Genomic DNA, 16,168 nt, shown 5'->3' with positions numbered 1-16,168 from the left:
GGGCCTCCAGGAAGCCCTCAGAGCCCGAAAACAACAGGGAACAGGTGAGCAAAGACCGTTAAACAATTCAGTGCGATTGCCTGTGAAACCCCGCCTCTTCAGTTCCTTATGCTACATCCACACTACTACGTTTTGTTCTAAAATGCATAACTTTAGCTCAGTTTACGCCTAGCCCATGTCGATGTGGCCTTGGGCACAACACTGAACCCCAAAGTGCTCCCCTAGTGCCTACGCTGTGTGAATGTGTGTATGAATGGTAGATGGCACCTTAGCCACTGCCATCAGTGTATGAATGGGTGAATGATGTCATGTAGTGTGAAAGCGCTTGAGTGGCCGGAAGACTTGAAAAGCACTGTGCAAGTACAGGTCCATTTATCATTTACTATCCTTGATTGGTCACGACATGTCATTCCCTGATTTGTCACACCCCTCTACTTCTCACTTGATTTATTCCCTCAGTAAACATTGTAAACATGAGTTTATGTCTCAATCTCTAGTTTCAAGTCTTCTTCAATACAAGATGATGTTCATTTATTTAATTGTGGTGGCTTGTAGAGTAAAATAGACATTATAACAGAAGCTCAAAGTGGGCCATCTTGGTCTGTTGGAGCCAGACCCAAGTGGCCATTTGAGGAACTGCAGGTATTGGCACTTTCACGTTGGCTTCATTTTTCAGCCCCAGAGGTTTCAGCTTAATACCACGTACAAATCCACCTTCTTAAATCTTGGTGAACAATCAGAAATCACAAATGACTTGGCTCCATCAAGTGTAAGACCACTGCTACATTGCATTGAAATGAACTTTCGATGTTTGGAGATTTGATCAAGACCGCTCTTAATGTGTCCCTGAAAATGTTTTCATTACACGTCCAACTGGGTAGAGACGCTGCAGCAGATAAAGAAAACCCTGGTGGGACTGCATACCCTGTCTGGCTTAGAAAAGGATCTACCAAGAGTATCTGGTGGACATGGCTGTGAAGAAGGGTGTAGGGGCATTTTGGTTTTGCTTGCTGCCATCACGGCAAGAAGTTGTTTTTCCAAAAGCTCAACCAAAGTCATTACACATGTAAAAAGCAATTTTGTCTTTGCAGAGTCGACCCAATCAGGCGGCAGAACGGGACGATATTCACTATGCCAGTGTCCACTTTGCCAAGAACCAGACAGACGCCGTCTACTCCAACGTCAGACCGGCTGGACTCGAGGAAGTCGAGTACGCTGCTGTGAAGTTCAACACTTCTCCGAGGTGAGCAGCTCTTAGCATTATCCTCACGAAACCTCAAAATCACATGAATTTTGGAGAATTGATGATTGACTTTCAACACTTTCATTACTGTTGCTTGTTTACATTGCTATTTGTTAATACTGTATCTCCAGCATTCCTGATTTGTTTCTAATTCTCAGAACCAGAAGTCAGGACACTGGGGAGGATCCATCTGCATTGTACAGTACGGTCAACAAACCTACGAAACACAACAAGAATCTCTAGGCTTTCATTTTACTTTTGTTAGGCATGCTAGCAGCATGGCCCTGAGGATGGCAAAGTGTACATACTGATGAAGTACGAGAACTCAATGGATTGCCATTCAATTTTGTACTGACATGCGTGGTCATTAGAGGATGATTCCTACAGACTTTGAAGATTCCTAGACTTTAAGTCCAGCGCCAAAACAGGGCGTCATTCGAGTTTATTTGCAAAATGTCTTTCTTGACTGCTTTTTGATGTATTGTCATAAGATTTAGTATAAATAATCCATTGTTATCCATGTGCTCCAAGGATGAATCCCACTGATGTTAGTGATTCCTTGACATCTGAAAGATCACAACTACGATGAGATGAATTGCCATAAAATCTGTCACAGTCATGGTCCTCACATGATACATTATTATAAGGACTTTGGTGAACTTTTTTATTGCTCGTGCCATCATCTGGCCAAAATGTAAAGTTTTCTGAAACTGCAAAACAAAGAACATTTTCAGCAGCTTCATCTATATTTCCTGTAAATAGCTAATTGTAGCATGCTAACACATTAACTAGCTAACATGGTGAAAAGCACATTGGGGGTATCGGAGAGGAACATGCATTAGTTGAGCTAGTTGTAGTTTCATTCTGCTGCCACTAGATTTTAGTCAAGCGTCCTACTTTATTGATAGACAACCAAGTTAATTTGTCTTTTGTTTAAATACAGTATTTTTAACCATATATTTCATCCTGTCATACAGTTCAATTATTTAAAAAACTGTTTTTATTTTTACCTATTTCTAATTATATATTACGATTACAGCTCATTATCATGCTTCCTTTTTTATATGGCATGTGTCAACCTGAAATAAAAAAAAAGTGAAAAAACTACAGTGAGAAAAGTCCAGTCTTTGTCAAGAAACATGAGAGGGGAAGCACAGGAAAGGCAGACAGCAGCGCAGACTTCAGTCATCTGAGTGATGGAAAGTGTGTGACCACAACCGCAGTCCTGCTCTCCACCGCGGAAAACTCTTTGCTACAGTTTGCTCTGCAGATTGTAGTCTCTCTCTGTTTCCATGGACTTTTGTAATGCTTTTTCAAAATCCACTTTCTCCATGACTTATAATATTCAAAATAAACAGCCCGGCATTTTTTATATTATATTATTTTTTATAGCACATCTTTTAAGTCATGGTTTCAACCATGCATTGAAGTGTAAAGCGATGTTTCGAACATTCTGTTGTCTCTACAGGAACTTAAAACTAAAAGGTAAATTGTGCACTGCAGGGACTGATTAATAAAACATTATTTTAGATACTGAAGTGTGTTTACATTTATAAAAAGGAATAAATGAGGTATCATGTTCTCTTGCTAGTGCTAGAGAGGTGGTGTGGGATGATACAGGTTTGGGTCCAGCAGGCACAAGTCATTTTCTTGGCCATTTACTGGCATCTGGTTCAACGTGAATAATAATAATGCAAAGAGGAAGGAAGCCTGGTGTATTTTTATCACCGGCTTTCTTTCTCAAGCTTACTTTCCTGCCCACAGGGGAGCGATACGGTTCAAGAGCACTTCCTTCTTTATTGAAAGTAGACGTGTTTGATGTGACTAATCTGCGTCTTGTGCACATTGATCTCCATGTTGGTTTTAATGTCACTGAAGCCACATGATGAGAGCAGCAACTACGAGTTCAACAGCAAGTGGATTTGTTGTCTTCCTTCTCTCTATGCCAGGTACTGCATATCCACATTTACATTAGAGGGCATTTAGCGGATCAACAGTTTCAAGTGGGACTACTAAAATATTCTAAATAAATCCGCAAACTACCTATTTTCAAGTCTGTGTATGTTTTCTGTATCATCACATATTTAAAACACATGCTTTTATTGTGGTCCTCAAACTGATTTGTTTGTCCATGAAAGACAATATTACTTCAAAAAAGTAAAATCTGAAGCTAGAACCACTAAATGTTTTTGCACAAAAAATGACTATCAAAATAGTTATCAATTAGTTTGCTTCTTAATTGACTAATTCAGAAATTGACTTTTCAGCTGAACTTGTATACACTGCTGGGTAGTTTAATCCTTAGCATTGAGTCACATTGTATAAACTCTGTGTATGTTTTGTATGCAAACATTTTTAGTTGATGAAGTATTAACTGCAGATGCCATATTAGTGGAGTAAAAGTACAATATTTCTATCTGACATTAGTAGAATTAGCATGAAAAGAAAAGACTTATAGTGCTCGAGTAAATAACTTTCTGGGTACATGAAGTGAGAGACAAATAAACCACTATGCCTGTGGTCTCTCTTGTGTTCCAGTGATTCAGGGTCAGGATGTCTGGGGACTGACTTACACTCCTACTGAGATCTGTGCATTAAAAGGATCGACAGTGGAGATAAGCTGCAGCTACACATACCCATCTGGAATAAGCCCTGTTGTTACAGTTGGAAAAACAATCTGGTTTACTAGAGGAAGTAATTGGAATCCTGTTGATCTGAGAACAGACTTGGCGTATTCAGGTCGTGTCCAGCATCACTGTGATGAGAACAACTGCACTCTGATCATCACAGACCTGAGAGAGAGCGACTCAGCTGAGTACAAGTTCAGGTTCACGACAAACCAACCAGGTGGGAAATATACTGGTTCACCTGGAGTCTCTCTGTCCGTCACAGGTAACATTTTAATATTTACATTTGAAGAAAGTCTAATGTCCAAGGTTACTTACTAATGACTCTTGGTTTGAATGTGGACATTTGGTCACATGATAGAAATATATTTTGGGGAATTTCATTTCCTCTTTCTCAGTTCAAGCATGACTGTTGGTATAGAATGTGAATGGCCTGAGATAAAAAAAAAAAAAAGTGATCAGAATCGTTGGTTAAAGCATCTTTGAGATTAGATTCTCTTCACCACAGAAGTGGGACCAAGTCATTGTTATGAGACAGGCCACTCCAGAATAAAGTCCCCAGAATAAAGTCCCAAATCAAGTCTGGATTCAAGTCCCCAAGTCAAGAGAGGCAAGTCCTGATTCAAGGCAGACAGGTACAGAGTCATGTCCCGAGTACAGACGGGTAAATCCCGATTCAAGTCCCAAGTCAAGTCTTATGTCAAGATGGGCAAGTCCCGATTCAAGTCTTGAGTCCAGATTGGCAAGTTCCAAGTCAAGACATGTAAGTCTCAAGTTAAAACAGTCAAGTCTTAATGTCACGGAGTGGTTCCAGTTAGGACTAGAGATGGGCAAACAATACCAGAGCTCCGAAGCTTGTGTCAGTCTACTGAACCGCTGTGTGTTGGCGCAAAGTGTCGGAGCTTGTATCAAATGACAACTGTCACGTGACTGATGACGTCCGAAGCTTCGGACGTCATCAGTGCTTCACGAAGCGTTTCATCGGTTTGACGCGTTTGACAGCTTAAACGTTTTGGCACCAAACTCTGCTTCATAAGATGCCTCAGTGTCAATCAACAATGTGGGTTTGAGAGAGGAGATACCGATAATTGTGAGTTCATAAGCACGTTCCAATGCCACTTCTATGAAATCTTACCTCATTAAAATGAGCTATAAAGAACAAATACTATTTATAACTCTGTTGGCATAAAAGGTTAGAGCGATACAAATATGAAGAAATCTACTCAGTTGTAAATGTGTCCATAGTATAGTGGGTTACATACATGCAGAATAATCTTTTCCGTTCTGTGTGGAGAGGTTCGAATCCCATCATGAACACGTCGTTTCATATTATTGACCTGCATTTAGTTTTATTACAATGTAAAAAACAGATGTCGCTGTTTTTCTTCAAAGTGAAGCCCCAAAGCTTCGAATCATTTTCGGTACAAATAGGAAGAAAGCCTCAATGCTTCATGAGGCTTCATCCGCCCATCCCTAGTTAGGACCCAAACGCCGATGACGATGTAAAGTACATTTATTTAACAAAAACAGGCTTCCAGAAACACAGGATGAAGCAAGGGCACGGGAACAAACAGGGAACACACCGACTGACACACAGTACGATCAGACAAGGGAACAGAAGACACACAGCGCTTAAGTACAAGGGGAAGGTGTGGGTGATTAGACACAGGAGGAAACAATCAGCAGATAATCAACAGACAGGAAGTGCAGAGGAACAGAGGACACACGAGACAGGACTTCAAAATAAAACAGGAACCCAGAAAACCCCAAACCGTGACACTTAAGTTAATACTGACAAGTTCAGAGTCAAGTCCCAAAATAAAATGTCCTGAACAGGCAACTCCTGATAATCAAATAAAAAAAGAAATCAACTCAGACATTAACTTTGTTGTAAATCCTCTTCCTGACCAAATAAAGGATCTCTGTTCAGAAGGTATCAAGTATTTTCAAGCCCAAGTGATGTCACTGGTGTTCATGCTCAAGTCGAGTTGCAAGTCTGTTCTTATTTTTTCAAGTCGAGTCTAAAGTTATCAATTCTGTGTCTGGTGTCATGTGACTCGAGTCCACGCCTCACTTCTTCCTTCCCTGATCCAGATCTACAGGTGCAGGTGATCAAACCAATGGTGCACCAGGGAAACTCCAAGGCAGAGCTGAAGTGTCACAGCAGTTGCCATCGAGCTGATCATCCTTCCTTCATCTGGTACAAGAATGGACGAAAAATTCCGGCAGAAGGGTCATCTTCTTCAGTGTCCTTTGATTCAGTGGACAGCTTTTCCTGTGCTCTGAAAGGACGCGAGGACTTCCCCTCTCCTTCAGTGTGTGAGTTTACTGCATAGCCCTCCGCAACCAGGTCTGTCTAATGACTGTAAGTCTTTTAAATATCAACACTTCCCCTTTCTATATTTACACGTTTTCTGTGGTCATTGAGCTCTGCAGGATCACTTCTGCTGCCGGTAACTCAACAAACCTCCTCTGTATCACTGCTGAGAAATATGGCGTTAATATCTCTGTTTTAGACTGTTTTATCTTTCAGGTGTTGATGGCCAATACTGCCACAGAGTGACGTACGCCGACCGAAGCATCTGTGCCTTCAAAGGATGGTCAGTGGACATTTCTTGCATGTACAGCAGTCATGAATCTATCGCTTCTAAATTCTGGTTCAATGCTGAGCATAGTCGTCTTTCGGCGCAACACACTCAATCTGAGGACCTGAGTGAAGACGCCCGGTATGCAGGTCGTGTTCAGGTCGTTGAAACAGAGAGAGGACGCTCCACTCTGAGAATCACTGACCTGAGAGAGAGCGATTCATCCGAGTACCACTTCAAATTCAAATCACGACAATTTGAGTGGAGGAGCAGTTTACCTGGTACAACTCTGACTGTCACAGGTACACACAAACACAAACTGATGGTATATATAATAAAACAGTAGTAATTTTTGCATGTAGCTGAAGTAATGTCGAAGAATCTCATGTACAATCGACTTCTGGATTATAAAAATGATATGAACTATATCTGTTATTTTGACTTCCTATGAGGATCAGTAAGGAAGTCTTCCTTACTGATCCTCATATTTAATCAATTAAAAAACATTTTGATTCTTTGTTTCAAGATCCAGATCTGCAGGTGAGGATATCATCTTCATCTGAAACCCGGGCACAGCTGATATGTCACAGCAGTTGTCGTCTACCAGGTCGTTCTTCCTTCATCTGGTACAGGAATGGAAAGAAAATGTGGAGCGAAAGATCTTCCTTTTCCGTCCGCTTTGGTTCTGCAGACAGCTATTCCTGTGCTGTGAGGGGACACGAGGACTTCCCCTCTCCTGCCAAGTGTAAGTTTACCCCAGTCTCCCAGACATACTGAACACCGGTGGAGCCTCATGAGTTTATACTGTAGCTCAGGGGCAGCTGGTGACTCACAAAGAGCTGGAAAAAAGATATGTTTTATCTACTTTAATTTTAATCCATAACTTATTCTTTTCTTGCTCAAGAAAAGGACTAGCAATAACGTACTATACTATGACCTTTAACTTTACTATGACTTGGTATAGTATAATCATTTTACGACTTTTTGTGACATAATAGACTATGGCTTTTTCAAAACAGGTTTTATGACATACTGTACAATTTCCTTTTTGATCACTTCTTATGATATTGTATATCAAGACTATTTTATGACTTTAAGACTATGGCCTTTTCTAAATACTATACTATACTATACTCACGATAAAAAAAAAATTGGAAACAATATACTGTGAATTGTTATGTCTCGAAAGGTGATATACTATACTATGACTTTTTAATAAAAACAATATATTATGACTTATTTATGACATTTTCAAAACATTTCTATGACATACTGTACTATAATTCTTTTCCATCCATTATCAGCTGCTTATCTGGGGTGGGGCCGACCCAGGCTTCCCTCTCACCCGCAACACTTTCCAGCTCATTCTAGGGGATCCCGAGGCGTTCCAAGGCCAGCCGGGAGATATAATCCCTCCAGCGTGTCCTCGGTCTTCCCCGGGGTCTCCTACCAGTTGGACGTGCCTGGAAAACCTCTAATGGGAGGCGTCCAGGAGGCATCCTGACTAGATGCCCGAACCACCTCAGCTGACTCCTTTCGACACGAAGGAGCAGCGACTCGACTCCAAGCTCCCTCCTGATGTCCGAGCTCCTTACCCTATCTCTAAGGGTGAGCCCGGCCACCATGCGGAGGAAGCTCATTTCGGCCGCTTGTATTCGAGATCTCGTTCTTTCGGTCACGACCCAGAGTTCGTGACCATAGGTGAGGGTTGGAACATAGACCGACCAGTAAATGGAGAGCTTCGCCTTCCGGCTCAGCTCCTCTTCACCAGGACGGACCAGTACAGCGCCTGTTTTATTGCTGCAGCCGCACCGATCCGTCTGTCGATCTCCCGCTCCACCTTACCCTCACTCGTGAACAAGACCCCGAGATACTTGAACTCCTTCGCTTGGGGTAGGCAGTTTGTCCCCACCTGGAGGGAGCAATCCACCGGTTTCCGGCAGAGCACCATGGCCTCAGATTTGGAGGCGCTAACTCTCATCCCTGCCGCTTCACACTCGGCTGCAAAACGCCCCAGTGAATGCTGGAGGTCACGGTCCGAGGAGGCAAACAGGACCACATCATCCGCGAACAGCAGAGAGGCGATCCCGAGACTCCCGAACCGGATCCTCTCCGCCCCCTGGCTGCGCCTAGATATCCTGTCCATGAAGGTCACGAACAGGACCGGTGATAAAGGGCAGCCCTGGCGGAGGCCAACACCCACCGGGAACGTGTCTGACTTATTACCGAGGATACGAACACAGTTCCTACTGCAGGCGTACAAAGACCGGATAGCCCGTGCCAACCGGTCCGGCACCCCATAGTCCCGCAGCACCCCCCACAAAAACCCCCGAGGGACCCGGTCGAAAGCCTTCTCCAAGTCCACAAAGCACATGTAGACTGGTTGGGCAAACTCCCAGGACCCCTCCAGTAGTCTTGCAAGGGTAAAGAGCTGGTCCACTGTTCCACGACCGGGACGGAATCCGCACTGCTCGTCTTGAATCTGAGGTTCGACAAGCGGTCGGAGCCTCCTTTCCAGCACCCTGGCATAAGCTTTTCCCGGGAGGCTGAGCAGTGTGATGCCACGATAGTTTGAGCACCAAAGCATCAGCTGGATATGAGCCCAAGAACACAGCAACATGAATCGCTTTATCTTTTACAATCAGCAAACACTGATTGTAATAAATAAATAATCTCCGGCTGTTAAAAAAATTAAATCTACCAGAGACAAAGCCATTTTGTTTAAGATGTATAGATGAAACATGTCTGCCAGGTCTAGTGGGGCAGCATCTTTGCTGCCATTTTCTGATCATAATTTAAAAGCCTGGGTCTATAAGCCAATGGATTGGATTCACATTTTGCTTAAAAAAAATACAAGAAGGACCATTTTGTTGGGGATTTTTAAATATGTGCCCTAAATAAACGCCCTTTTGCCACACAAACTCAAAACAAATTAAACTGTTTAATTTTTCAGGTGTCGTGGGTCAGACCTGCAACAGAGTGACGTACGCTGACAGAAGCATCTGCGCCTCCAAAGGCTCAGCGGTGGACATTTATTCTACTTACAACAGTCATGGAGGTGAAGCTGAATCATCATTCTGGTTCAGTCCTAAGCGTAGTCATCAGTGGAGTTCTCTCACACGACCTGAGGACCTGAGTGAAGACTTCCAGTATGAAGGTCGCGTTCAGGTCGTAGAAACAGAGAGAGGACGCTCTACTCTGACAATCACTGACCTGAGAGAGAGCGATTCATCCGAGTACCACTTCAAGTTCAAAACAGGAAGCTTTGAGTGGAGGAGCAGTTTACCTGGTACAACTCTGACCGTCACAGGTAGATGAACACACACTGATATTCACACCAACAGGACCGTATTTATTTTTGATCCACTTTTTAAAAAGGCTTTAATAGCAATTCAAAAAATGTATTCGAAGTGCTTTGTAGATAAGTGTTTGAACAGTAATAACCTTTGGGTCTATAGGCTTTAAAAACAAATGCTTTGGCTCGTGTTTTGTTTTTGCATATTCCTCTAGCTCCCTCTGTAGTTCATGAAGAAGATTGCTTCAATTGTGTCGGAGGTAAAGCAGTACAATATACATGTTCATATCCCTAGCTTGATGCCGCACATGATTAGCGGACCTTTCTGGAAAGCTTACGACCTACGGAATCTGCCAAATCCCTTGTCAGACAAAGCCTCAGAAAGATATCAACCACATTGCATTTTTGTCCAGGCAAAAAAACTGAAATATGACTTACTTATGGATGAAACGATATTCCACACGGCCTTGCTTCGTATGCATTGGTGCATCTGCGTGAGCAGAGACCCTCTGTTGTGGAACCAGAGGCGTCCAAGGTCCAGGAAGAAAGTTAGGGCATTTTTGCTTTCAAGGACCTAAACCTAGGGTACACGAAATGTGCACTAAATGAATTCCTAAAAATATTTAACTTCACTTAATCAAAGTCAAACATTACAGAGCTACTGTTAACACATCGTGTTATTTTATAGTAGAAAAAAAGTGATTATATGCCAATTTAAAAAGAGGAAATACATCCTGGTAGTTGTTTCTTTTTCTGAAATTATTATTATTTCCTGTGTTCTATCATCAACCAATAAACCAGTAACACATATACTGCTTTATGAACCTCTTAACTAGCCTCACAAGTGTTTTCTGTATGTAATACATTTTTTAATTATTCAAATAGCCCTTGTGGTTGAGGAGATATTCTGTATTTAGTGTGGGTATGCAAAACCATTTGGAATTTTTGAGAGAAATGGCTGGGGCTTAACTGGGGTTAAAAAGGTTGGTAAAAGGAGAACTGGCATAACAAAATACTGGGTTTACAAGTAAAAGTCCATCATTCAAATTGTTAAGTAAAAGAAAAAAAATATTATGATACATAATAATGTATTATATTATTGGATCATAACTATTCGTGTACATGTACATCACTGCGATGTTAATTTTTAACTACTTTATATATTGTATTTGTTTGGTAGCCTGTACATTTAATAGTAAATCCTAATTTACCTGTTGATTAAATTCTGTATAATTATTCTGAATCTGCAAATTAACTAAGGTTACCAAACAAATATTTGCCCTGTGAAGTGTAGAGGACTAGAAGTATAAAGTAGCAGAAATGGAAATACTTGAGTGAAGTAAAAGTAACTCAAAATAGAACTTGAGTAGATGTACTTACCGTAGTTGTGTTCCACCGCTGCAGTTGTTCAACCACTTAAAAACAGGAGGATAAACATCGGCTGCAGGGATTTATTTGCCCCTATGAATAGGGTTGGGTACCGAGAACCGGTGCCACTATGGCACCGGTTCCAACACGTCCGGTACCTACCGGACCGAAAAGCAACGCAGATTTCGGTGCTCCCTTTCGGTGCCTGAGCCGATTTAAATACTCTTTTTTTACACTACTCTGTAATGTTGCACGGTATATACATACTAAAAAGGTAGCACGGTACCCGTACGTTAAAAACGATAAGAATTCAAATTAAAAATAGCGGGGATCAGAGCGCGCACTCGCTGCTCTGCTCTCTGTCGTCCGCCTGCATGCAGAGCGGGGATCAAGGGAGCGGGGCTTCCAGCGCACACACACCACACGCAGCGCGCGCACACAGAGAGACACGAGCACGAGCTTTTGAACGTCCGTCCTCGGCTTTCTGGAACAAATCTCTCCAGTTGATATTAATGATGACGTGTAGTCCAGTAAAGCAGCAGTTTGTAGAATCCAACAGTGTCTGAGTTCTGTTGCACAATCAGGCCACCTGATGCTTTTGTCTGTTCTTTTTTTTAAATATATATTTTTTATAGTTTGAAGTTAAAAGGTTTGAAGGTGTAGTTTGAAGTCAAGTGTTTTTTTTAAATGTATTTATATTTATAGTATACTTTAAACAGTTAATATATTGTTCAATTTGAAGAAAAAAAATTGCCTTGGCAATAAAAAAGTATCGGTTCAGGCACCGGTATCGTTTTAAAAGTATCGGTTTAGCACCTATGAATGGCTCATAACTGAACCATACAATATTTAGCTCATTATAAAAATAATTGCATGATCAGAAAGAGGTACAAAAGAAATCGGATTACAACTTAAATTCATGTAATAATCATTAGAGAGATAGCTTACAGTAGCTTTTGCATTAACCTCAATTTGAGGTCAGATTTTCAGTGTGCAGTTTTAACCGCTAGTCAAACACTGAGGGTTCTTCCTCACATATCCAGCCCTCCAGGTGCAGGTGACCAGAGTCACGGTCCTCCAGTCTCACGCCGAGGCCGAGCTGAGGTGTCGAAGCAGCTGCAGAGATGCGGGTCGTCTTTCCTACGTCTGGTTCAAGAACGGAGAGGAACTCACAAGGGAGCAAAGTCCTTCATACACGGACCGGTTTCATCCCAGAGACGAGGTCTCTTGTGCTTTGAAAGGACACCAGAGTTACGGCTCTCCCTCAGTGTGTGAGTTCACTAAACTATGCAACTTGCAAATAAATATGTATATCCAACACAACAATACGGGCCACCTCATTCTGCGGCCGATATTTGCTTCTTCGCCTTTTAAACATATTTGTTCTCCTCCAGATGTTCTAACGGCTCCCTCAGTGTCAGTGAGTCCTTCTGGTAACATCATGGAGGGCAGTTCAGTGACTCTGACCTGTAGCAGTGATGCTAACCCGGCAGCTAACTACACCTGGAAGAGGAACCAACCACTGCTCAGTAAAGAACCTCAGCTTGTCTTCAGCTCCATCCAGTCCTTTGACTCAGGACAGTATGATTGCACGGCTGAGAACGAGCTCGGGAGGAAGACGTATGAATACGTCTCTATTGATGTACAATGTGAGTGAAATATAGGGTGTTGAGAAAACAAGATGTAGCTAATAAATCTTAATTTACATGTTTTGATCATTTCAAAAAGGGTTCTGAATCACTTTCAGTCTGTTAATTCACCGAGAAGCTCCATTGGTGGTTTATGGAGACGTTTTGTTCACTACTGGCAACATTTGCCAGATGTTATCAATAACTTGTGTAAAACCGTCTCCTCAGATGCTCCAAAGCTTCCCTCTATGTCAGTGAGTCCCTCTGCTGAGATAGTGGAGGGCAGTTCAGTGACTCTGACCTGTAGCAGTGATGCTAACCCAGCAGCTAACTACACCTGGTACAAGGAGAACCAAACACATCCTCATGGAGAAGGAGACATCTATCGTTTCACCTCCATCAGCTCTGAGGACAGAGGGATCTACTACTGCAAGTCTGATAATCCACATGGAGAGATCAACTCTTCATCTTTATTTTTAAATGTCCAGTGTGAGTACAAAACATTAGCTCTTCTCTTGGGTCAAACTCTGCACACCAGTGTTAATCGGTTTATACGTATTTCTCCTCAGATGCTCCAAAGCTTCCCTCTGTGTCAGTGAGTCCCTCTGCTGAGATAGTGGAGGGCAGTTCAGTGAATCTGACCTGTAGCAGTGATGCTAACCCAGCAGCTAACTACACCTGGTACAAGGAGGATGAAGACTCACCAAAAGCATCAGGGCAGATCTTCATCATCACTGACTTCAGAGCTGAACACAGTGGGAATTATTCCTGTGAAGCCCAGAACACCAGAGGACGTAGAAACTCCACTTTCCATCTGAGTGTAGCAGCAGGTGAGGAACCTTATCTTGCGAAACTGATCAGACCACGTCAACACTAAGATGGCTAAAAATGGACTATTATGAAAATGTTCTGAATAATCTTAAAAAGCCATCTTATTTTTAAGGAAAACTGAAATTTTTGAAAACATATAGACACTTTTGGGCCTAAACACAGTTGGGTGCAGTGATACCAGTATTATTACTCCCCTCATCAGGTTCAACATATTTTACCAGTGTGAACGGGTTGTCGATGGTTATAGACATTTCACTATCTGAAAAAACAACGACATTTAAATGAAATATGAAGGGTTTATTTTATTTATTGTTTTTTCATCACTACCCAGCAGCATGGAAATCAACAGTCATCGGAACAACCACTGCTGTTGTCCTGGCTGCCGCACTCCTCGCCGTCTTCATATTGACACGGTAAGCAGTTCACTGTTGTTAAATGACTGTCTATTTAAGTCAATCATGACAACACTTTAGTCACCAGAATTATCTAGGAACACCGGGGACATGGGACAACTTTGTCCAATAAGGGAAAATTCACACGGATCGTAAAAAACAAGCCATTGAGTCAATTGAGTGAGTAAATGCCAGTGAACTCCTCTATTGCGTTCACACTCAGTTATGGGAGATACGGGAGTATCAGGAAGTCTGTAATCTGTAAAGTTTGGGGTTATGAATTTTAAAGTTTGCTTGGAGGTTTGTTTAAAACCTCTGTGATTGCTGTTGCATTCCCAGAAGTCAGTAGTTAACGTAGATAGTACACTGTTGGTATAATCAATCAGGATGACTGAATGTGATAGTGATTAAAAGAAAGGCATATTTCAGAGTTGAATTATTTATTAATTTGTGTTTGTTTTCTTCTAAACAGAAAGAAGAGGGCCGCCAAGCAATCGTCTGAGCCTGGAGAGCGACAACACAACAGGAGATGGGTGAGAAGGAACAATGAGGTTTAGCCCCCCAGACATTTTTCTCAAATTCCAAATGGTTTGCATACCCACACTAAATACACAATATGTCCTCAACCACAAAGGCTATTAAAATAATTTCAAAAGGTATAATATACAGACAACAATTGTGAGACCAATTAAGATGTTGATATAGCAGTATATGTGTTACTGGTTTATTGGTTGAAAAGAAAAGAAAAAAACTTCCAGGATGTATTTTTATTTTTTATTATTGCTTTTTCTTTCTACTATAAAATAACACCATGTATTAACGTTTTCTCTGCAAAGTTTGACTTTGATTAAGTGAAGTTAAACATTTTTTAAATTAATTTAGTGCACATTTCGTGTACCGTAGGTTTAGGTCCTTGAAAGCAAAAATGCCCTAACTTTCTTCCTGGACCTTGGACGCCTCTGGTTCCACAACAGAGGGGCTCTGCTCAAGCAGATGCACCAATACATACCAAGCAAGGCCGTGTGGAATATTGTTTAATCCATTAATGAGTCATATTTCCGCTTTTTGGCTGGAATGTGGTTGATATCTTGCTGAGGCTTTGTCTGACGGTGGTATTCCGTAGGTCGTAAGCTTTCCAGAAAGGTGCATCAATCATGTATGGCATCAAGCTAGCGATATGAAAATTTATATTTTCATAACTTGTGGAGCTTTCTCGAGTCACTTTCGAGTCCTCTTGAGTCATATTTATGGTTTTAATAGCTTTGCTGAGTTACATTGACATTCTGTGACTGTTCTTCCTTTTTGTGGGGTTCACCAGAGCTTAGTGTACATTATATAGCTCAAACCTGAAAGCTCTGCTATACCAAATGTTGAGAAAACGGAAAATCCAGAACCAGTATTTTGTATTTTATTTTAATACATTTATTTGAGGGGTATTTTGTATTTTGATTCAAAATACATGTTGATGTATTTTTGCCCATATCTACATATATGTGTGTGTATATATATATATATATATATATATATATATATATATATATATATATATATATATATATATATATATATATAACACGTTATGCTGACATGTTATCTATAAGTATTCGGGTGTGTGTCTATTCAGTATATACCCAGTCAGAGGTGTCCGGACTCTCAGGATGACCTTCACTATTCAAGTGTCCAGTTCTCCAAGAGCCCACAAGATTCTCCGCACTGCAACATCAGACCAGCTCAGCCCAAAATACACAAGAAGGAAGAAAGTGTCGTGTACGCTGAGGTCAAACGCAACGAGAGCAGCACCGGCCCGAGGTGAGCTGGAACCTGACTTTAAGATGTAAATCACATCACACACGTGTTTTCTCGTTGAGGTATTTGAACCGGTGTAATTTTACCTGTTTAACAATCACTGTCTGACAATTTGTATCATCTAATAACTTACTTTTTGTCTTTGAAAAAACAGAAGTCAGCCGCGGAGGATTTAGCTGCACGATGAAGCAGAGAATGACTCTTCAGCATGGTATTTATGTGTAGTAGTCTTTTTTTGCAAGCAGGTAACTACTGATTTTTGTACATTTCTTTCTGGGAGTACAGTGTTGAGACAACCGTAGGGTATTTTAAATTTACAAACTTCAACAGAACACGAGAGTTTAGCTTTTTGTTTTTTAATCGGCACATGTTGGCTCTAAATAATACGTAGGT

The 16,168-nt window shown here is 41.4% G+C and overlaps 1 protein-coding gene across 1 annotated transcript; it reads left to right on the top strand.

The window, feature by feature from the left end:
• Positions 1 to 968: 968 nt before the first annotated feature.
• Positions 969 to 15,782, top strand: LOC306738072 (B-cell receptor CD22-like; the record flags this gene model as incomplete). Its single annotated transcript, XM_079219900.1, has 12 exons — positions 969 to 986; positions 1,092 to 1,243; positions 1,402 to 1,409; positions 3,782 to 4,135; positions 5,965 to 6,189; positions 12,162 to 12,389; positions 12,513 to 12,767; positions 12,975 to 13,235; positions 13,316 to 13,576; positions 13,912 to 13,990; positions 14,442 to 14,502; positions 15,594 to 15,782. 12 exons carry the CDS (start codon positions 969 to 971, stop codon positions 15,780 to 15,782), a joined length of 2,091 nt encoding a protein of 696 aa, XP_079076026.1.
• Between the last annotated feature and the right edge of the window lie 386 nt (positions 15,783 to 16,168).

Source organism: Taurulus bubalis (assembly GCF_910589615.1).
Source record: "Taurulus bubalis genome assembly, chromosome: 6".
NCBI classification, from domain to species: Eukaryota; Metazoa; Chordata; class Actinopteri; order Perciformes; family Cottidae; genus Taurulus; species Taurulus bubalis.
Note: the sequence above shows the minus strand (reverse complement) of the source record. Positions and strands in the feature narration are given on the sequence as shown.